The following is a 20731-nucleotide window of genomic DNA, read 5'->3' as shown; positions in this document are numbered from 1 at the left end:
GTGTTTGGGAAAACAAAGCATCGCGAGAAGTGGAGCGAGATGTGTAGTGAGACTTGCACCAGATTTGAAAACATCTCAGTCCTAAACACACACATTTCATTAGGAGGACGAGGAGACTGTCGTCTGTATACGGGTGCAACACGATATAGCGCTTTGCAATGTCCGACATTTTGCCTTTTGGCTAGAAGTTTAGTAAACAACATTTCGACACGGATTAACTTTCTTTCTGAAACAATAACTAGGTAAGTAACGTGAACTAGTTTTCTACGTAACGTTAACGTCTGTCTCAGACTTGTATATATGTATAACATTTTAGTATGTATTTCAAGGTGAGTTGCTAACATTTAGTATATTAACTTTCAGCTAGTAATCCAATTGTTTAACAAGCAAAGCTAACTAGTAATAATACAACAATGGACTCTACATTGCAACCACATTCTGAAATTGCAACTGCTTTTTAACATTTTTGTTTTTGACGCCGGCCAACCAGCCTTTCAGCTAGTCAGTCAGCTAGCCTGTCAGCCTTTCAGCTAGTCAGTCAGCTAGCCAGTCTTTCAGCTCGTCAGTCAGCTAGCCTTTCAGCCAGCCTTTCAGCTAGTCAGTCAGCTAGCCAGTCTTTCAGCTCGTCAGTCAGCTAGCCTGTCAGCCAGCCTTTCAGCTAGTCAGTCAGCTAGCCAGTCTTTCAGCTCGTCAGTCAGCTAGCCTGTCAGCCAGCCTTTCAGCTAGTCAGTCAGCTAGCCAGTCTTTCAGCTCGTCAGTCAGCTAGCCTGTCAGCCAGCCTTTCAGCTAGTCAGTCTGCTAGCCTGTCAGCCAGCCTTTCAGCTAGTCAGTCAGCTAGCCAGTCTTTCAGCTAGCCAGTCAGTCAACCAGTCAGCCAGCCAACTAGCCAGCGGGCTAATGGGTCTCTAGGGAGAGAGAAGGAGCCAGTGTCCCCAGCCTCAAGTCGAGGTTTTTTTGGCGGTCGCAGTGCAGTTTTGAGCGGGCGACTGGGAGCCATGGAGATATCCAGCCGGAACAGTTTAAAACCCCCAAAACGGCGGGATTTAAATGCAACTACGGAGTTGTTGTCACTGTCGTCGACTGCTAGTTAGCTTCTGGTTGTTTGTTTTATCCACTTGGAAGGTTAAAAAGTAACTACTCTCATAACCTGTTAACTATTGACCACTTAAAAAAGAAATGTTTAAAAAAAAAAAAAATAATTATAGCTGAAGTCAGCTAGATATATTTGTATTTACCAACATTGAGTACAGTTGACATGTTTGTTTAATTTGAGCTAACTAGCTCGCTACATGAATTAACTTAGGGCTAACGTTAGCTCGTTAGCTTGTTTACAACAAAAGTGACGTAACCCTTTTTGTCTAACTGCATTGTTTTCCAATGTCTTCTCACAGATCTGTTTGAAACACCAGGCCCGTCAGTCACCCGGTGAAATACTTGTGTTTCTACATCTGAAAGGGATTATGGACCACTGTCTCAGACCAGATGTCAATTTCCACAACCTCAAAGACCTGCAATATGGAGCTTGTCATGACAGCGGATACCTGGACAGTGGCTACAGCTCTAAGATCGAGAGCGGAGAGGATTTTGACCTCTCAAAAAGTTTTTTATCTTCTGACGGTTTTCACGAAACGCCTAAAGAGAACGTTTCACGGAAATGCGAACCTCTGTCACCCAGAAAGAACAGACGACAAGCGGGCGTCAGAAGTCCGCAGAGAGACACCTTGAAGGAGCAGCCGTTAAAGAACGGCTGGTGTGAAACTCCTAAAGGGTCCAGGAGAGAGCCGTTGCTGAGAAGACGTCTCCTCGTGTCTAAAACCGCAGACGATACAGAAACGCCACGCACTAAAAGGACTGACTCGTCATCCAACGTGGGCACCGAACACGGCTCAAACATGGTCTTTAACTCACCGGGTGCCTTCACCATTGGAGCTTTGGCTTCAAGCACTCTAAAACCAGAAGACGTGCTTCTGTCCGGCAGGAAACTGCGCCTCCTCTTCTCTCTTGCAAAAACCTCAACACTCGAAGACGGTAAATGCAACATGGCCAACGTCAATCTCTTTGAGAGTAAGGCCTCTGCTACGTCGCTCTCCGATGTAGACCTGGAAGAGAGCGTCGGTCCCTCAGACCTCCTTACCACGGAGATGCTGGAGACCCCACGCTATAGCAGATTAACACCCTCGGCCAAAGGCAACTTCCAGACTCCGGTCAACAACGATGACGTAGCGGCTAACCTCTCGGACAGCCTGAGTGTCCTGAGCACCCCTACTCCTAAATACCACTTTGACACCCCTTCCTCTACCCCTACTCGTAAACACTACGACCGCTCTGTGTCTGAGGACAGCGGCTTCAGCTCCTTGGCTCTGGATAAATCCCAGGACTCCACGGTAGACAATGATGGTTCCTTCCAGGAGCTGCTGCTGTTGTCGTCGGGTAGCTCCAAGTGCAAGGAGACCCCCAGCAGGCTGGCTGAGATGATGATGATGAAGAGGAGGTAGGCTAGATAGCTTTTTGACTTCCATTGAACGCCCTAGAACAGTGTTTCTCATCGCCAATACTTGAGTACCCTCAACAGTATATACAAATGTGTGCTGTTTGGGGGGAGGGGGTTGAGAAAGTTGAGTTGTGAAACATTGCCGTAGAACGTTTTAGTGTTGTATGTTTATGGTGTTTTTGTAGCTAATAATTGTAATATTTAATAATTTTAGTTGTGCATGGTGTAATTCAGTTTGTTGCTTTTGCTTCCGTTTAAAAAAAAATGTTTTAAAAGTTATTTATGATCATCAGGTCCAGACTGGAGCGCCAACGTCGCCTCTCCACTCTGCGAGAGGGGGGTTCCCAATCTGAGGGGGACCGGGACGTGAGGAACCTGGCAGCCCACAGAACTCATCGCAGAGAGAAGAAGAACCTCGTATCCCAGGAACATCTGGAGCGCAGCTTCTTCAAGGAGGATGACGACGACAGTGACGTCTTCCCGGATGTGACGCCGCCGAAAACAACAACAACAATAACCACCGCTAAGCTAGAGGACCTGTCCTTCACGCCGGCCCTGCAGATGGTCCGGGCCCTGTCCCAGAGGACATCCAGGATGTTGCTGGAACGCCCCAGTCTGGAGGAACTGCTGAGGGTCTCGGAGAAGGAGGCCTTCAGGACCACCATGCCCCTGGCTGGACTGATTGGCAGGAAGATGGGCCTGGGGAAGGTAGACATCTTTACCGAGCTGAAGAGGAAGAATCTCAGACACATCCTGGCGAAGATTCTCAATCAGCTGTCCTCTGAAGATGTCTACAGGTGATGATTTTAATACCGTACCTCCAGAGAGTATTCACACCCCTTCACTTATTCCACATTTTGTTGTGTTCACAGCCTGGATTCATAATGGATTCAATTTGTGTTTTTTTTTTTTGGGGTACTCTCTCAATACACCATAATGACCATAATAGAAATTGTAGCAAATTTTATCGAAAATTTCAATACACATATCTCATTTACATAGGTATTCACACTCCTCTGGGTCGATACTTTGTAGAAGCATGTTTGGGGGCCGATACAGCTGTCTGTCAGCTTTGCACATCTGGATTTTAGATTTTTATTCCTTGTTTCCATCTGGCCGTTCTCTCCTATAAAGCCCAGATTGGTGAAGTACTGTAGAGACTGTTGTCCTTCTAGCAGGTTCTCTTCCATCTCAGCCAAGGAACTCTGTAGTTCTGTCAGTGGTCTTTGGGTTCATGGTGATTTCTTGTCCGGTCGCTCAGTTTGGTCGGACGGACAGCTCTAGACAGAGTCTGGGTCGTTCAGTTTGGTCGGACGGACAGCTCTAGACAGAGTCTGGGTCGTTCAGTTTGGTCGGACGGACAGCTCTAGACAGAGTCTGGGTCGTTCAGTTTGGTTGGACGGACAGCTCTAGGCAGAGTCTGGGTAGTTCAGTTTGGTCGGACGGACAGCTCTAGACAGAGTCTGGGTAGCTCAGTTTGGTCGGACGGACAGCTCTAGGCAGAGTCTGGGTAGTTCAGTTTGGTTGGACGGCCAGCTCTAGACAGAGTCTGGGTCGTTCAGTTTGCTCGGACGGACAGCTCTAGACAGAGTCTGGGTCGTTCAGTTTGCTCGGACGGACAGCTCTAGACAGAGTCTGGGTCGTTCAGTTTGCTCGGACGGACAGCTCTAGACAGTCTGGGTCGTTCAGTTTGGTCGGACGGACAGCTCTAGACAGAGTCTGGGTCGTTCAGTTTGCTCGGACGGACAGCTCTAGACAGAGTCTGGGTCGTTCAGTTTGCTCGGACGGACAGCTCTAGACAGTCTGGGTCGTTCAGTTTGGTCGGACGGAGAGCTCTAGACAGAGTCTGGGTAGTTCCATATTTTCCACTTTCCTAATGATGGAGAACACTGTCCTCCTTGTAAACTTTGAACACTCAAATTGCTTCACACCCTTCCCCTCAGATGCCTCATCACGGCTCTCTACAGACAGGTCCTTGGACTTCATGGTCTAGTTCCTGCTCTGATATAACCTGTCAACTCTGGGACCTCATATAGACAGGTGTGTTTCTCTCTAAATCAATGTCCAAACTGTTGAAGTGGATACAGGTGGACTCCAATCGAGTTGTAGCGGCGTCTCGCGGATCATCGAAGGAGATCGGGACGCACCCGAGCCCAATTTGGAGTGTCATGACAAAGTGGTCTGAATATTTATCTAAATAAGATTTCTGTCATTTCATTTTGATAAAATGTGTGGACGGATTCAAAACATGTTTTCAACTTTGTCGTTTTGTTGAGGGGTTGTGTGTGCAAGTGTGTGTGTGCAAGTGTGTGTGTGCAAGTGTGTGTGTGTGTGTGTGTGCGCAAGTGTGTGTGTGTGTGCGCAAGTGTGTGTGTGCGCAAGTGTGTGTGTGCGCAAGTGTGTGTGTGCGCAAGTGTGTGTGTGTCTGTGCAAGTGTGTGTGTGTCTGTGCAAGTGTGTGCGTTAGTGCGTTCGTGTGTGTGGTGACAGTTTTCACTACAACTTTGTCGTGTTGAGGGGTATTGTGTGCAAATGGGTGAGAAACAATGTGGAATAAGTCAAGGGCTATATGAATACTCTCTGAAGGCAGTGTGTTACAGATTTACTGACGTGTGTGTGTGTGTGTGTGTGTATACATACATATATGTGTAATCAAAACGCTTGCTAGAACATTCTACTACCACGTCATTGTCATGACGTTGTTGCGTGCGTTCTCCTGGTCTACAGGGTCGGTCAGGTGTCCCGGAGCTGGGATGAGGTCATAGTTCAGAACAAGATGTCCAGCCGCAGGAGGCGACACTACCTGACGGACGTCAAGGCCTCTCTGGAGGTGAGGGTGTCTCCTGTAACCGTGTTTCAGCGTTGATCTAGAAAAGCACTTCGTCCGGGGCATCTATTATTAGTGTCTCGGTAGGAGTGCTGATCTAGGATCAGGTCCCTTCTGTCCATGTAGCCAGTAGGATCTAGGATCAGGTCCCATCTGTCTATGTAGTCAGTAGGATCTAGGATCAGGGCCCATCTGTCTATGTAGTCAGTAGGATCTAGGATCAGGGCCCATCTGTCTATGTAGTCTTATTCATTATGATCTAGGATCAGGTCCCATCTGTCTATGTAGTCAGTAGGATCTAGGATCAGGGCCCATCTGTCTATGTAGTCTTATTCATTATGATCTAGGATCAGGTCCATGAGTCTTATTCATTAGGATCTAGGATCAGGTCCATGAGTCTTATCCATTATGATCTAGGGTCAGGTCCCATCTGTCCATGTAGCCAGTAGGATCTAGGATCAGGTCCCATCTGTCTATGTAGTCTTATTCATTATGATCTAGGATCAGGTCCATGAGTCTTATCCATTATGATCTAGGGTCAGGTCCCATCTGTCCATGTAGTCAGTAGGATCTAGGATCAGGGCCCATCTGTCTATGTAGTCTTATTCATTAGGATCAGGTCCATGTAGTCTTATTCATTATGATCAAGGATCCGGTCCATGTAGTCTTAGTCATTAGGGTCTAGGATCAGGTCAGTGTAGCGTCTAGGATCAGGTCAGTGTAGCGTCTAGGATCAGGTCCGTGTAGGGTCTAGGATCAGGTCCGTGTAGGGTCTAGGATCAGGTCCGTGTAGGGTCTAGGATCAGGTCAGTGTAGGGTCTAGCATCAGGTCAGTGTAGGGTCTAGCATCAGGTCAGTGTAGGGTCTAGCATCAGGTCCGTGTAGGGTCTAGGATCAGGTCAGTGTAGGGTCTAGTATCAGGTCAGTGTAGGGTCTAGTATCAGGTCAGTGTAGGGTCTAGGATCAGGTCAGTGTAGGGTCTAGGATCAGGTCAGTGTAGGGTCTAGCATCAGGTCAGTGTAGGGTCTAGCATCAGGTCAGTGTAGGGTCTAGCATCAGGTCAGTGTAGGGTCTAGCATCAGGTCCGTGTAGGGTCTAGCATCAGGTCAGTGTAGGGTCTGGGATCAGGTCAGTGTAGGGTCTGGGATCAGGTCAGTGTAGGGTCTGGGATCAGGTCAGTGTAGCGTCTAGGATCAGGTCAGTGTAGGATCAGGTCCGTGTAGGGTCTAGCATCAGGTCAGTGTAGGGTCTGGGATCAGGTCCGTGTAGGGTCTAGGATCAGGTCAGTGTAGGATCAGGTCCGTGTAGGGTCTAGGATCAGGTCCGTGTAGGGTCTAGGATCAGGTCAGTGTAGGGTCTAGGATCAGGTCAGTGTAGCGTCTAGGATCAGGTCAGTGTAGCGTCTAGGATCAGGTCAGTGTAGGGTCTAGGATGAGGTCCGTGTAGGGTCTAGGATCAGGTCCGTGTAGGGTCTAGGATCAGGTCAGTGTAGGATCAGGTCCGTGTAGGGTCTAGGATCAGGTCCGTGTAGGGTCTAGGATCAGGTCAGTGTAGGGTCTGGGATCAGGTCAGTGTAGCGTCTAGGATCAGGTCAGTGTAGCGTCTAGGATCAGGTCAGTGTAGGGTCTAGGATGAGGTCCGTGTAGGGTCTAGGATCAGGTCCGTGTAGGGTCTAGCATCAGGTCAGTGTAGGGTCTAGCATCAGGTCAGTGTAGGGTCTAGCATCAGGTCAGTGTAGGGTCTAGGATCAGGTCCGTGTAGGGTCTAGCATCAGGTCAGTGTAGGGTCTAGGATCAGGTCAGTGTAGGGTCTAGGATCAGGTCAGTGTAGGGTCTAGGATCAGGTCCGTGTAGGGTCTAGCATCAGGTCAGTGTAGGGTCTAGGATCAGATCAGTGTAGGGTCTAGGATCAGGTCCGTGTAGGGTCTAGCATCAGGTCAGTGTAGGGTCTAGCATCAGGTCAGTGTAGGGTCTAGGATCAGGTCCGTGTAGGGTCTAGCATCAGGTCAGTGTAGGGTCTAGGATCAGGTCAGTGTAGGGTCTAGGATCAGGTCAGTGTAGGGTCTAGCATCAGGTCCGTGTAGGGTCTAGCATCAGGTCCGTGTAGGGTCTAGGATCAGGTCAGTGTAGGGTCTAGCATCAGGTCAGTGTAGGGTCTAGGATCAGGTCAGTGTAGGGTCTAGGATCAGGTCCGTGTAGGGTCTAGGATCAGGTCCGTGTAGGGTCTAGGATCAGGTCAGTGTAGGGTCTAGGATCAGGTCAGTGTAGGGTCTAGCATCAGGTCCGTGTAGGGTCTAGGATCAGGTCAGTGTAGGGTCTAGGATCAGGTCAGTGTAGGGTCTAGGATCAGGTCAGTGTAGGGTCTAGGATCAGGTCAGTGTCGTCTTAGACAGTAGGGTCTAGCATCAGGTCCGTGTAGGGTCTAGGATCAGGTCCGTGTAGGGTCTAGCATCAGGTCCGTGTAGGGTCTAGGATCAGGTCAGTGTAGGGTCTAGGATCAGGTCAGTGTAGGGTCTAGCATCAGGTCAGTGTAGGGTCTAGGATCAGGTCAGTGTTGTCTAGGATCAGGTCAGTGTTGTCTAGGATCAGGTCAGTGTAGGGTCTAGGATCAGGTCAGTGTAGGGTCTAGGATCAGGTCCGTGTAGGGTCTAGCATCAGGTCAGTGTAGGGTCTAGGATCAGGTCCGTGTAGGGTCTAGGATCAGGTCAGTGTAGGGTCTAGCATCAGGTCCGTGTATGGTCTAGCATCAGGTCCGTGTAGGGTCTAGGATCAGGTCAGTGTAGGGTCTAGGATCAGGTCAGTGTAGGGTCTAGGATCAGGTCAGTGTAGGGTCTAGGATCAGGTCAGTGTCGTCTTAGACAGTAGGGTCTAGCATCAGGTCAGTGTAGGGTCTAGCATCAGGTCCGTGTAGGGTCTAGCATCAGGTCCGTGTAGGGTCTAGCATCAGGTCCGTGTAGGGTCTAGCATCAGGTCAGTGTAGGGTCTAGCATCAGGTCAGTGTAGGGTCTAGGATCAGGTCCGTGTAGGGTCTAGGATCAGGTCAGTGTAGGGTCTAGGGTCAGGTCAGTGTAGGGTCTAGGATCAGGTCAGTGTAGGGTCTAGGATCAGGTCAGTGTAGGGTCTAGCATCAGGTCCGTGTAGGGTCGAGGATCAGGTCCGTGTAGGGTCTAGGATCAGGTCAGTGTAGGGTCTAGCATCAGGTCCGTGTAGGGTCTAGCATCAGGTCCGTGTAGGGTCTAGCATCAGGTCCGTGTAGGGTCTAGGATCAGGTCAGTGTAGGGTCTAGGATCAGGTCAGTGTAGGGTCTTAGACAGTAGGGTCTAGCATCAGGTCCGTGTAGGGTCTAGGATCAGGTCCGTGTAGGGTCTAGCATCAGGTCAGTGTAGGGTCTAGGATCAGGTCAGTGTAGGTTCTAGCATCAGGTCAGTGTAGGGTCTAGGATCAGGTCAGTGTAGGTTCTAGCATCAGGTCAGTGTAGGGTCTAGGATCAGGTCAGTGTAGGTTCTAGCATCAGGTCAGTGTAGGGTCTAGGATCAGGTCAGTGTTGTCTAGCATCAGGTCAGTGTAGGGTCTAGGATCAGGTCCGTGTAGGGTCTAGGATCAGGTCCGTGTAGGGTCTAGCATCAGGTCCGTGTAGGGTCTAGGATCAGGTCCGTGTAGGGTCTAGCATCAGGTCCGTGTAGGGTCTAGCATCAGGTCAGTGTAGGGTCTAGGATCAGGTCCGTGTAGGGTCTAGGATCAGGTCCGTGTAGGGTCGAGGATCAGGTCCGTGTAGGGTCTAGCTAGGATCAGGTCCGTGTATGGTCTAGCATCAGGTCCGTGTAGGGTCTAGCATCAGGTCCGTGTAGGGTCTAGCATCAGGTCAGTGTCGTCTTAGACAGTAGGGTCTAGCATCAGGTCAGTGTAGGGTCTAACATCAGGTCCGTGTAGGGTCTAGCATCAGGTCCGTGTAGGGTCTAGCATCAGGTCAGTGTAGGGTCTAGGATCAGGTCAGTGTAGGGTCTAGCATCAGGTCAGTGTAGCGTCTAGGATCAGGTCCGTGTAGGGTCTAGCATCAGGTCCGTGTAGGGTCTAGGATCAGGTCAGTGTAGGGTCTAGCATCAGGTCAGTGTAGGGTCTAGGATCAGGTCAGTGTAGGGTCTAGGATCAGGTCAGTGTCGTCTTAGACAGTAGGGTCTAGCATCAGGTCAGTGTAGGGTCTAGCATCAGGTCAGTGTAGGGTCTAGGATCAGGTCAGTGTAGGGTCTAGGATCAGGTCAGTGTAGGGTCTAGGATCAGGTCAGTGTAGGGTCTAGCATCAGGTCCGTGTAGGGTCTAGCATCAGGTCCGTGTAGGGTCTAGCATCAGGTCCGTGTAGGGTCTAGCATCAGGTCAGTGTAGGGTCTAGGATCAGGTCAGTGTAGGGTCTAGCATCAGGTCGGTGTAGGGTCTAGGATCAGGTCAGTGTAGGGTCTAGGATCAGGTCAGTGTAGGGTCTAGCATCAGGTCAGTGTAGGGTCTAGCATCAGAGGTCCGTGTAGGGTCTAGCATCAGGTCCGTGTAGGGTCTAGGATCAGGTCCGTGTAGGGTCTAGGATCAGGTCCGTGTAGGGTCTAGCATCAGGTCAGTGTAGGGTCTAGGATCAGGTCAGTGTAGGGTCTAGCATCAGGTCAGTGTAGGGTCTAGCATCAGGTCAGTGTAGGGTCTAGCATCAGGTCAGTGTAGGGTCTAGCATCAGGTCAGTGTAGGGTCTAGCATCAGGTCAGTGTAGGGTCTAGCATCAGGTCAGTGTAGGGTCTAGGATCAGGTCAGTGTAGGGTCTAGGATCAGGTCCGTGTAGGGTCTAGGATCAGGTCAGTGTAGGGTCTAGGATCAGGTCAGTGTAGGGTCTAGGATCAGGTCAGTGTAGGGTCTAGGATCAGGTCAGTGTGGTGTCTAGGATCAGGTCAGTGTAGGGTCTAGCATCAGGTCAGTGTAGGGTCTAGCATCAGGTCAGTGTAGGGTCTAGCATCAGGTCAGTGTAGGGTCTAGCATCAGGTCAGTGTAGGGTCTAGCATCAGGTCAGTGTAGGGTCTAGGATCAGGTCAGTGTAGGGTCTAGGATCAGGTCCGTGTAGGGTCTAGGATCAGGTCCGTGTAGGGTCTAGGATCAGGTCCGTGTAGGGTCTAGGATCAGGTCAGTGTATGGTCTAGGATCAGGTCCGTGTAGGGTCTAGGATCAGGTCAGTGTAGGGTCTAGGATCAGGTCAGTTTGGTGTCTATGATCAGGTCCGTGTAGGGTCTAGCATCAGGTCTGTGTCGTCTTAGACAGTAGGGTCTAGGATCAGGTCCGTGTAGGGTCTAGGATTAGGTCCGTGTACTCTGCCTTGTTGGCCTTTGTAGTTAGCGTCTGCAAGAGCAGAAAGAGTCTCTTAACAACAAGGAACTTCGGTCCCAAATGAGGACCCAGCCGAGAAGAGATCAACATCCGACGAGCGTCTCTATGGATTAAAATGACAATTTAATATTTATTTTTTATTTTTACAAATCTTACATCAGGTCCGTGTCGTCTAATTCAGGGGGGTCTAAAAGGACAAAGTGATCCTAGATCACCACTCCTACTGAGCCACTTCATGAATATAGCTCCAGTCAGATGAGAGAAATAAATAAATAAATATATATATTTTATTTATTTAATACAGGGCTACTTTCACCAACCCTGTTCATTCCCTGTGTGTGTGTGCAGCTTGGCAGTGCAGTCCATGTCCCTGATGCAGAGACCAGGTTGACCCTGCCGAGCCGGTCTGTCCTGAAGTCAGTCCAGGCCCAGGCCAGGACCCCCAGTACCAGCATCCGTGGTACCCCCCAGTCAGGAACGGGCACTTCAACCCCCGTCCAGCACAACTCCGCCAGCAAACAGGACCTGTTCATACAGGTGAGTCCCCTGTGTCATGTGATGTGGCTCTACGTTTCAGGTATATTTAATACAAAATAATCAGTCATTAGTTTATGGCCGCGGTGAATTAAAACGGCATTCGAAAACACACATCCAACTAACGTCGCTATTTTAATGATGCCTCGTCGCTGTAAGTTTATCAAATCAGCCAAATGTGGATCCTTCCCTGTAGACAAGGACACTAGCTCTGTTGTAGTGGATCCCTCCCTGTAGACAAGGACACTAGCTCTGTTGTAGTGGATCCTTCCCGGTAGACAAGGACACTAGCTCTGTTGTAGTGGATCCTTCCCTGTAGACAAGGACACTAGCTCTGTTGTAGTGGATCCCTCCCTGTAGACAAGGACACTAGCTCTGTTGTAGTGGATCCCTCCCTGTAGACAAGGACACTAGCTCTGTTGTAGTGGATCCCTCCCTGTAGACAAGGACACTAGCTCTGTTGTAGTGGATCCCTCCCTGTAGACAAGGACACTAGCTCTGTTGTAGTGGATCCTTCCCTGTAGACAAGAACACTAGCTCTGTTGTAGTGGATCCCTCCCTGTAGACAAGGACACTAGCTCTGTTGTAGTGGATCCCTCCCTGTAGACAAGGACACTAGCTCTGTTGTAGTGGATCCCTCCCTGTAGACAAGGACACTAGCTCTGTTGTAGTGGATCCCTCCCTGTAGACAAGGACACTAGCTCTGTTGTAGTGGATCCCTCCCTGTAGACAAGGACACTAGCTCTGTTGTAGTGGATCCCTCCCTGTAGACAAGGACACTAGCTCTGTTGTAGTGGATCCTTCCCTGTAGACAAGAACACTAGCTCTGTTGTAGTGGATCCTTCCCTGTAGACAAGGACACTAGCTCTGTTGTAGTGGATCCTTCCCTGTAGACAAGGACACTAGCTCTGTTGTAGTGGATCCCTCCCTGTAGACAAGGACACTAGCTCTGTTGTAGTGGATCCCTCCCTGTAGACAAGGACACTAGCTCTGTTGTATTGTGGGTCTTTCCCTGTAGACAAGGACACTAGCTCTGTTGTAGTGGATCCCTCCCTGTAGACAAGGACACTAGCTCTGTTGTAGTGGATCCCTCCCTGTAGACAAGGACACTTGCTCTGTTGTAGTGGATCCCTCCCTGTAGACAAGGACACTAGCTCTGTTGTAGTGGATCCCTCCCTGTAGTCAAGGACACTAGCTCTGTTGTAGTGGATCCTTCCCTGTAGACAAGGACACTAGCTCTGTTGTAGTGGATCCCTCCCTGTAGACAAGGACACTAGCTCTGTTGTAGTGGATCCCTCCCTGTAGACAAGGACACTAGCTCTGTTGTAGTGGATCCCTCCCTGTAGACAAGGACACTAGCTCTGTTGTAGTGGATCCCTCCCTGTAGACAAGGACACTAGCTCTGTTGTAGTGGATCTTTCCCTGTAGACAAGGACACTAGCTCTGTTGTAGTGGATCCCTCCCTGTAGACAAGGACACTAGCTCTGTTGTAGTGGATCCCTCCCTGTAGACAAGGACACTAGCTCTGTTGTAGTGGAACCCTCCCTGTAGACAAGGACACTAGCTCTGTTGTAGTGGATCCCTCCCTGTAGACAAGGACACTAGCTCTGTTAGGTAGTGGATCCCTCCCTGTAGACAAGGACACTAGCTCTGTTGTAGTGGATCCTTCCCTGTAGACAAGGACACTAGCTCTGTTGTAGTGGATCCTTCCCTGTAGACAAGGACACTAGCTCTGTTGTAGTGGATCCCTCCCTGTAGACAAGGACACTAGCTCTGTTGTATTGTGGGTCCTTCCCTGTAGACAAGGACACTAGCTCTGTTGTATTGGATCCCTCCCTGTAGACAAGGACACTAGCTCTGTTGTATTGTGGGTCCTTCCCTGTAGACAAGGACACTAGCTCTGTTGTAGTGGATCCCTCCCTGTAGACAAGGACACTAGCTCTGTTGTAGTGGATCCCTCCCTGTAGACAAGGACACTAGCTCTGTTGTAGTGGATCCCTCCCTGTAGACAAGGACACTAGCTCTGTTGTATTGTGGATCCTTCCCTGTAGACAAGGACACTAGCTCTGTTGTAGTGGATCCCTCCCTGTAGACAAGGACACTAGCTCTGTTGTAGTGGATCCCTCCCTGTAGACAAGGACACTAGCTCTGTTGTAGTGGATCCCTCCCTGTAGACAAGGACACTAGCTCTGTTGTATTGGATCCCTCCCTGTAGACAAGGACACTAGCTCTGTTGTAGTGGATCTCTCCCTGTAGACAAGGACACTAGCTCTGTTGTAGTGGATCCCTCCATGTAGACAAGGACACTAGCTCTGTTGTAGTGGATCCCTCCATGTAGACAAGGACACTAGCTCTGTTGTAGTGGATCCCTCCCTGTAGACAAGGACACTAGCTCTGTTGTAGTGGATCCTTCCCTGTAGACAAGGACACTAGCTCTGTTGTAGTGGATCCCTCCCTGTAGACAAGGACACTAGCTCTGTTGTAGTGGATCCTTCCCTGTAGACAAGGACACTAGCTCTGTTGTAGTGGATCTCTCCCTGTAGACAAGGACACTAGCTCTGTTGTAGTGGATCCCTCCATGTAGACAAGGACACTAGCTCTGTTGTAGTGGATCCCTCCATGTAGACAAGGACACTAGCTCTGTTGTAGTGGATCCCTCCCTGTAGACAAGGACACTAGCTATGTTGTATTGGATCCTTCCCTGTAGACAAGGACACCAGCTCTGTTGTAGTGGATCCCTCCCTGTAGACAAGGACACTAGCTCTGTTGTAGTGGATCCCTCCCTGTAGACAAGGACACTAGCTCTGTTGTAGTGGATCCCTCCCTGTAGACAAGGACACTAGCTCTGTTGTAGTGGATCCTTCCCTGTAGACAAGGACACTAGCTCTGTTGTAGTGGATCCCTCCCTGTAGACAAGGACACTAGCTCTGTTGTAGTGGATCCCTCCCTGTAGACAAGGACACTAGCTCTGTTAGGTAGTGGATCCCTCCCTGTAGACAAGGACACTAGCTCTGTTGTAGTGGATCCCTCCCTGTAGACAAGGACACTAGCTCTGTTAGGTAGTGGATCCCTCCCTGTAGACAAGGACACTAGCTATGTTGTATTGGATCCTTCCCTGTAGACAAGGACACCAGCTCTGTTAGGTTGTGGATCCCTCCCTGTAGACAAGGACACTAGCTATGTTGTATTGGATCCTTCCCTGTAGACAAGGACACCAGCTCTGTTGTAGTGGATCCCTCCCTGTAGACAAGGACACTAGCTCTGTTGTAGTGGATCCCTCCCTGTAGACAAGGACACTAGCTCTGTTGTAGTGGATCCCTCCCTGTAGACAAGGACACTAGCTCTGTTGTAGTGGATCCCTCCCTGTAGACAAGGACACTAGCTCTGTTGTAGTGGATCCCTCCCTGTAGACAAGGACACTAGCTCTGTTGTAGTGGATCCCTCCCTGTAGACAAGGACACTAGCTCTGTTGTAGTGGATCCCTCCCTGTAGACAAGGACACTAGCTCTGTTGTAGTGGATCCCTCCATGTAGACAAGGACACTAGCTCTGTTGTAGTGGATCCCTCCCTGTAGACAAGGACACTAGCTCTGTTGTAGTGGATCCCTCCCTGTCTACAAGGACACTAGCTCTGTTAGGTAGTGGATCCCTCCCTGTAGACAAGGACACTAGCTCTGTTGTAGTGGATCCCTCCCTGTAGACAAGGACACTAGCTCTGTTGTAGTGGATCTCTCCCTGTAGACAAGGACACTAGCTCTGTTGTAGTGGATCCCTCCCTGTAGACAAGGACACTAGCTCTGTTGTAGTGGATCCCTCCCTGTAGACAAGGACACTAGCTCTGTTGTAGTGGATCCCTCCCTGTAGACAAGGACACTAGCTCTGTTGTAGTGGATCTCTCCCTGTAGACAAGGACACTAGCTCTGTTGTTGTGGATCCCTCCCTGTAGACAAGGACACTAGCTCTGTTGTAGTGGATCCCTCCATGTAGACAAGGACACTAGCTCTGTTGTAGTGGATCCCTCCCTGTAGACAAGGACACTAGCTCTGTTAGGTAGTGGATCCTTCCCTGTAGACAAGGACACTAGCTCTGTTGTAGTGGATCCCTCCCTGTAGACAAGGACACTAGCTCTGTTGTAGTGGATCCCTCCCTGTAGACAAGGACACTAGCTCTGTTAGGTAGTGGATCCCTCCCTGTAGACAAGGACACTAGCTCTGTTGTAGTGGATCCCTCCCTGTAGACAAGGACACTAGCTCTGTTGTAGTGGATCCTTCCCTGTAGACAAGGACACTAGCTCTGTTGTAGTGGATCCCTCCCTGTAGACAAGGACACTAGCTCTGTTAGGTAGTGGATCCCTCCCTGTAGACAAGGACACTAGCTCTGTTGTAGTGGATCCCTCCCTGTAGACAAGGACACTAGCTCTGTTGTAGTGGATCCTTCCCTGTAGACAAGGACACTAGCTCTGTTGTAGTGGATCCCTCCCTGTAGACAAGGACACTAGCTCTGTTGTAGTGGATCCTTCCCTGTAGACAAGGACACTAGCTCTGTTGTAGTGGATCCCTCCCTGTAGACAAGGACACTAGCTCTGTTAGGTAGTGGATCCCTCCCTGTAGACAAGGACACTAGCTCTGTTAGGTAGTGGATCCCTCCCTGTAGACAAGGACACCAGCTCTGTTGTAGTGGATCCCTCCCTGTAGACAAGGACACTAGCTCTGTTGTAGTGGATCCCTCCCTGTAGACAAGGACACTAGCTCTGTTGTAGTGGATCCCTCCCTGTAGACAAGGACACTAGCTCTGTTGTAGTGGATCCCTCCCTGTAGACAAGGACACTAGCTCTGTTGTAGTGGATCCCTCCCTGTAGACAAGGACACTAGCTCTGTTGTATTGTGGGTCCTTCCCTGTAGACAAGGACACTAGCTCTGTTGTATTGTGGGTCCTTCCCTGTAGACAAGGACACTAGCTCTGTTGTATTGTGGGTCCTTCCCTGTAGACAAGGACACTAGCTCTGTTGTAGTGGATCCCTCCCTGTAGACAAGGACACTAGCTCTGTTGTAGTGGATCCCTCCCTGTAGACAAGGACACTAGCTCTGTTGTAGTGGATCCTTCCCTGTAGACAAGGACACGAGCTCTAATCTCTGTTTTATATTGTGTTTTCCGTTCTCCTAGGTGGCCAAAACCCTCTTCACGGACGAAAGTCTGAAGCCCTGCCCTCGGTGCCGGCACCCTGCTAGGTGTCACTCGGGGAAGATGGAGGCCGTGTGTAGCAGCGCTGACTGTGGATTCTGGTTCTGTACCGGCTGCCTTTGTGCCTTCCACGGATCCAAAGAATGCGCTAGCCTGTCGGCCAAGAGACGTAGCGAGAAGGACGTTCTTCCCGGGAGCGCTCGGAGCAAACGCAATGTCAGGAGATTGTGAATGTGGTTTTTTTATTTTTATTATGTGTAGTTGTTTTGCAATTATTTGTATTTCCTGTCCCCTCTTTTAAAACATTTGTTTAGCTTGGATATGTTTTTAATTATGGGTCGGAGAGGAGCCGAGACAGGAGAATCAATCAGAGATGAAATGGCTGCTGAATGCTGGGCTCCTCCATCGATGTACCAGAACGTTGTTTTCTCTCAACTGAATTTCCATGGTTTTATATGAATGTTTCTGTACATTGTCTACATTTGCACATTTATTTTAATAAAGTTGTACTTTTTTACATATTTTATTTGACGTTGTCTCATAGGCATGTGAACAGGGACAAATAGTACTACCCCGGCTCCGACGCTTGTCTTGTGTGGCAGGGCTTGCGGACAACAAAGGGAAGCCCAGCCGCGAGCTGCCCAGTGACACGAGCCTAAACCAGACGAGCTAAATCACTTCGAGGCAAGCAACACTGAGGCATGCATGAGAGCATCAGCTGTTCCGGACGACTGTGTGATCACGCTCTCCGTAGTCGACGTGAGTAAGACCTTTAAACAGGTTAACATACCCAAGGCTGCGGGGCCAGACGGATTACCAGGAAGTGTGCTCCGGGTGTGTGCTGACCAACTGGCAGGTGTCTTCACTGACATTTTCAACATGTCCCTGATTGAGTCTGTAATACCAACACTCTTCATGCAGACCACCATAGTCCCTGTGCCCAAGAACACTAAGGCCACCTGCCTAAATGCCTTCTGACCCGTAAGCACTCACACCTGTAGCCATGAAGTGCTTTGAAAGGCTGGTCATGGCTCACATCAACAGCATCCTCTCAGACACCCTAGACCCACTCCAAGTCACATACCGCCCCAACAGATCCACAGATGATATTGTTATCCACACTGCCCTTTACCACCTGGACAAAAGGAACACCTATGTGAGAATGCTGTTCGTTGACTGCAGCTCAGCATTCAACACCATAGTAACCTCAAAGCTCATCAATAAGCTAAGGATCCTGGGACTAAACACCTCCCTCTGCAACTGGATCCTGGACTTCCTGATGGGTCGCCCCCAGGTGGTGAGGGGAGGTAGCAACACGTCCGACACGCTGATCCTCAACACTGGAGCCCCTCAGGGGTGTGTGCTCAGTCCCCCTCCTGTACTCCCTGTTCACCCACGACTGCACAGCCAGGTACAACTCCAACATCATTAAGTTTTCCGACGACACAACAGTGGTAGGCCTGATTACCGACAACGACGAGACAGTCTATAGGGAGGAGGTCAGAGACCTGGCCGGGTGGTGCCAGAATAACAACCTCTTCCTCAAAGTAATCGAGACAAAGGAGATGACTGTGGACTACAGGAAAAGGAGGGCCGAGCACGCCCCCATTCTCATCGACGGGGCTGCAGTGGAGCAGGTTGAGAGCTTCAAGTTCCTAAGGTGTCCACATCACCAACAAACTAGAATGGTCCAAACCCACCAAGACAGTCGTGAAGAGGACACGACAAAGCCTATTCCCCCTCAGGAAACAAAAAAGATTTGGTATGGGTCCCCAGATCCTCAAATGGTTCTACAGCTGCACCATCGAGAGCATACTGACCGGTTGCATCACTGCCTGATACGGCAACTGCTCGGCCTCTGACCGCGAGGCATTACAGAGGGTAGTGCATACAGCCCAGTACATCACTGGGGCCAAGCTTCCGGCCATCCAGGACCTCTATACCAGGCGGTGTCAGAGGAAGGCCCGAAAAATACCCAAAGACTCCAGCCACCCAAGCCATAGTCTGTTCTCTCTACTACCGCATGGCAAGTGGTACCGGAGTGCCAAGTCTAGGGGAAAAAAAAGCTTCTCAACAGTTTTTACCCCCAAGACATAAGACTTCTCAATGGGTAATCAAATGGCTACCTGGACTATCTGCATTGTGTGCCCCCCCCCCCCAACCCCTCTTTTACACTGCTGCTACTCTCTGTTTATCATATATGCATTGTCACTTTAACTATACATTCATGTACATACTACCTCAATTGGCCCGACCAACCGGTGCTCCCACACATTGGCTATCTGCACTGTGTCCCACCACCCGCCAACCCCTCTTTTTACGCTACTGCTACTCTGTTTATCATATATGCACTGTCACTTTAACCATATCTACATACTACCTCAATCAGCCCGACTAACCGGTGTCTGTATGTAGCCCCTCTCCTGTATGTAGCCCCTCTCTCCTGTATGTAGCCCCTCTCTTTACTATTGTTTTATTTCTTTACCTACCTATTGTTCACCTTTTGCACTATTGGTTAGAGCCTGTGAGTAAGCTACACTGTTGTATTCGGTAAATAAACTTTGATTTGACAATGTGTTTTGTATAACACCGCTGTGTCGAAATATTTATTTTTGTCGTTATGGCGCCCTCTACTGGTTAACGTCGCTCACTTGACTGTCGCACTCACTGAGAAAGTACTACGGTCTATTTCCTCTCTGGATTAGAATACATATCGGTGTGCATAGTAGCGTGCTATGGTTAATTATCTATACTTTACTATGCGAAGACTGAATAAAATGCAATATATTTAGTCGTTTTAAAACTGGATAAACTGGCACTCCAGTTATTGTTTCCTCAGCGTCACGAGTTACTGCTCCCTTCTTCTGCAATGTGATTGAGTTCACTTCCATAGCAACCCCTCTGTCGGTAATTACACACTGAACGGTCTGGTGACGGCGGGTCAGAGGTGTTCAGGGTCAGGTATAGAGCCCCCTGGCTGACGTTTCTGGGTGAATTATAACTAAGGACAACTGAAGTACATAAAAGTGAAGAATGTTGGGGAAGATTACAACAGGTGAGTTCCGGGAATTCAAGAACAGCTGAATTAAAACTGCGGTGAGAGAACTTTCAACGTTAAAAACAACTAGGAACTTCAATGCGTTCAAGACAACTAAGAACTGGGGGTGAACGCTTTGTGACTGGGGAAAATCGTTTTGAACGGTCATTCAAGTCGGGAACTCGGGCCTCTTGAGCTCTGAGTTGAAGATCGTCATGATTTGAGCTCGTTTCCCGAGTTTTCGGTTGTCTTGGACGCTTTGTAAGTCGGAGATTTCCGAGTTCCCAGTTTATCTGAAGGTGGCATCAGTTGTCTTAAATTTAAATGTTTTTCTTCCATAGATCTACCTTACCTTACCATCGATAATTTCGTGAGTAACCTATTTATAAAAATATATATTTAAAAAATAAAAAACGAATGACTTTTTCTAAACGTTTCAACATGTCACATTATGGACTACTGAACATTGTACTGTTATTTGAACAACTTTTAATGTGACTTCTATGATATCTGTCAAGGGATTTAAAGTGAATGCTGTAACTAATTAACCGATGTCTTCTGCTCTATGTCCACAGGAGGACTGTCTGTCTACTGATGATGTTCTGGTGCACTTCTTTAACGGCTTCCTCAGTCTACCTGTAAACATCCGGTCTCATTTCTACTTTGCCATATTATTTACTTTATTCAGTAACAGAAGGTTATTTTCACTGTGGATGAATGCCAGAACTTTTGTCAAGCACAAAGATGTTGGAAATTATTATGCTTGTGGATTTGCTTGGATTTCACCTTTCCTCAAACGGTTGATCAGATTTTAAGATCATTTACTAATTACATGGGCGGCTACTCATTCTCTGCATCTATTTTGTCAGATTCTGAGAAAATAATATCCCAAATGTCCTGGTTTCCTTCCAACCCAGTCGTTCCCTGAGTGTGTACAGTACAACCAGGCGACTGGTGTGTTTGAGGTGGTCAGTGATGCAGCGGAGGCTCTGTCTAGGAGGATCAGGTCAGCCCTGCAGTACTTTAAATCACAACCTCTCACTGACCCAACAGAGCTGACTGCTAGACCTGTGGTGGACAACCACTACACTGTTCTGGTTAGTTCACATTCTCCTGTTCCTTTATAGAATGTCATCTTGATATGGAATACTGCATTGTGGGGGGGGGGGCTTTCTAGTGATTATTTCACTGTACTGTTTTAACACCTATTGTATTCTGTTCAATTGACAAATCAACTTTGATTTTGATTTTCCAACCACTACATTGCCCTCATAAGTTCTAATCAAACTAAAAAGGATTGCTTTAAAAA

At 49.0% G+C, this 20731-nt stretch overlaps 2 protein-coding genes across 2 annotated transcripts in view; both read left to right on the top strand.

The window, feature by feature from the left end:
- Nucleotides 1-89: 89 nt before the first annotated feature.
- Nucleotides 90-18974, top strand: fbxo43 (F-box protein 43). The gene is made up of 6 exons (XM_064946852.1): nucleotides 90-242; nucleotides 1392-2491; nucleotides 2785-3288; nucleotides 5218-5320; nucleotides 11020-11208; nucleotides 16368-18974. The coding sequence occupies exons 2-6, from the start codon at nucleotides 1461-1463 to the stop codon at nucleotides 16614-16616; spliced, it is 2076 nt and encodes a 691-aa protein (XP_064802924.1). The 5' UTR covers nucleotides 90-242; nucleotides 1392-1460; the 3' UTR covers nucleotides 16617-18974.
- A 127-nt stretch (nucleotides 18975-19101) lies between these two features.
- LOC135519837 (regulator of G-protein signaling 22) overlaps nucleotides 19102-20731 on the top strand; it is a 36542-nt gene continuing 34912 nt past the window's right edge. The window contains exons 1-4 of the mRNA XM_064945044.1: nucleotides 19102-19440; nucleotides 19764-19792; nucleotides 19998-20060; nucleotides 20340-20519. Coding sequence (XP_064801116.1) covers nucleotides 19419-19440; nucleotides 19764-19792; nucleotides 19998-20060; nucleotides 20340-20519 — 294 coding nt within the window. The 5' untranslated portion in view covers nucleotides 19102-19418. The remainder of the gene's footprint in view (nucleotides 19441-19763; nucleotides 19793-19997; nucleotides 20061-20339; nucleotides 20520-20731) is intronic.

The sequence above is a fragment of the Oncorhynchus masou genome, chromosome 29, assembly GCF_036934945.1.
Source record: "Oncorhynchus masou masou isolate Uvic2021 chromosome 29, UVic_Omas_1.1, whole genome shotgun sequence".
In the NCBI taxonomy this organism is placed as follows: Eukaryota; Metazoa; Chordata; class Actinopteri; order Salmoniformes; family Salmonidae; genus Oncorhynchus; species Oncorhynchus masou.
This window is presented reverse-complemented; position numbering and strand designations above follow the sequence as displayed.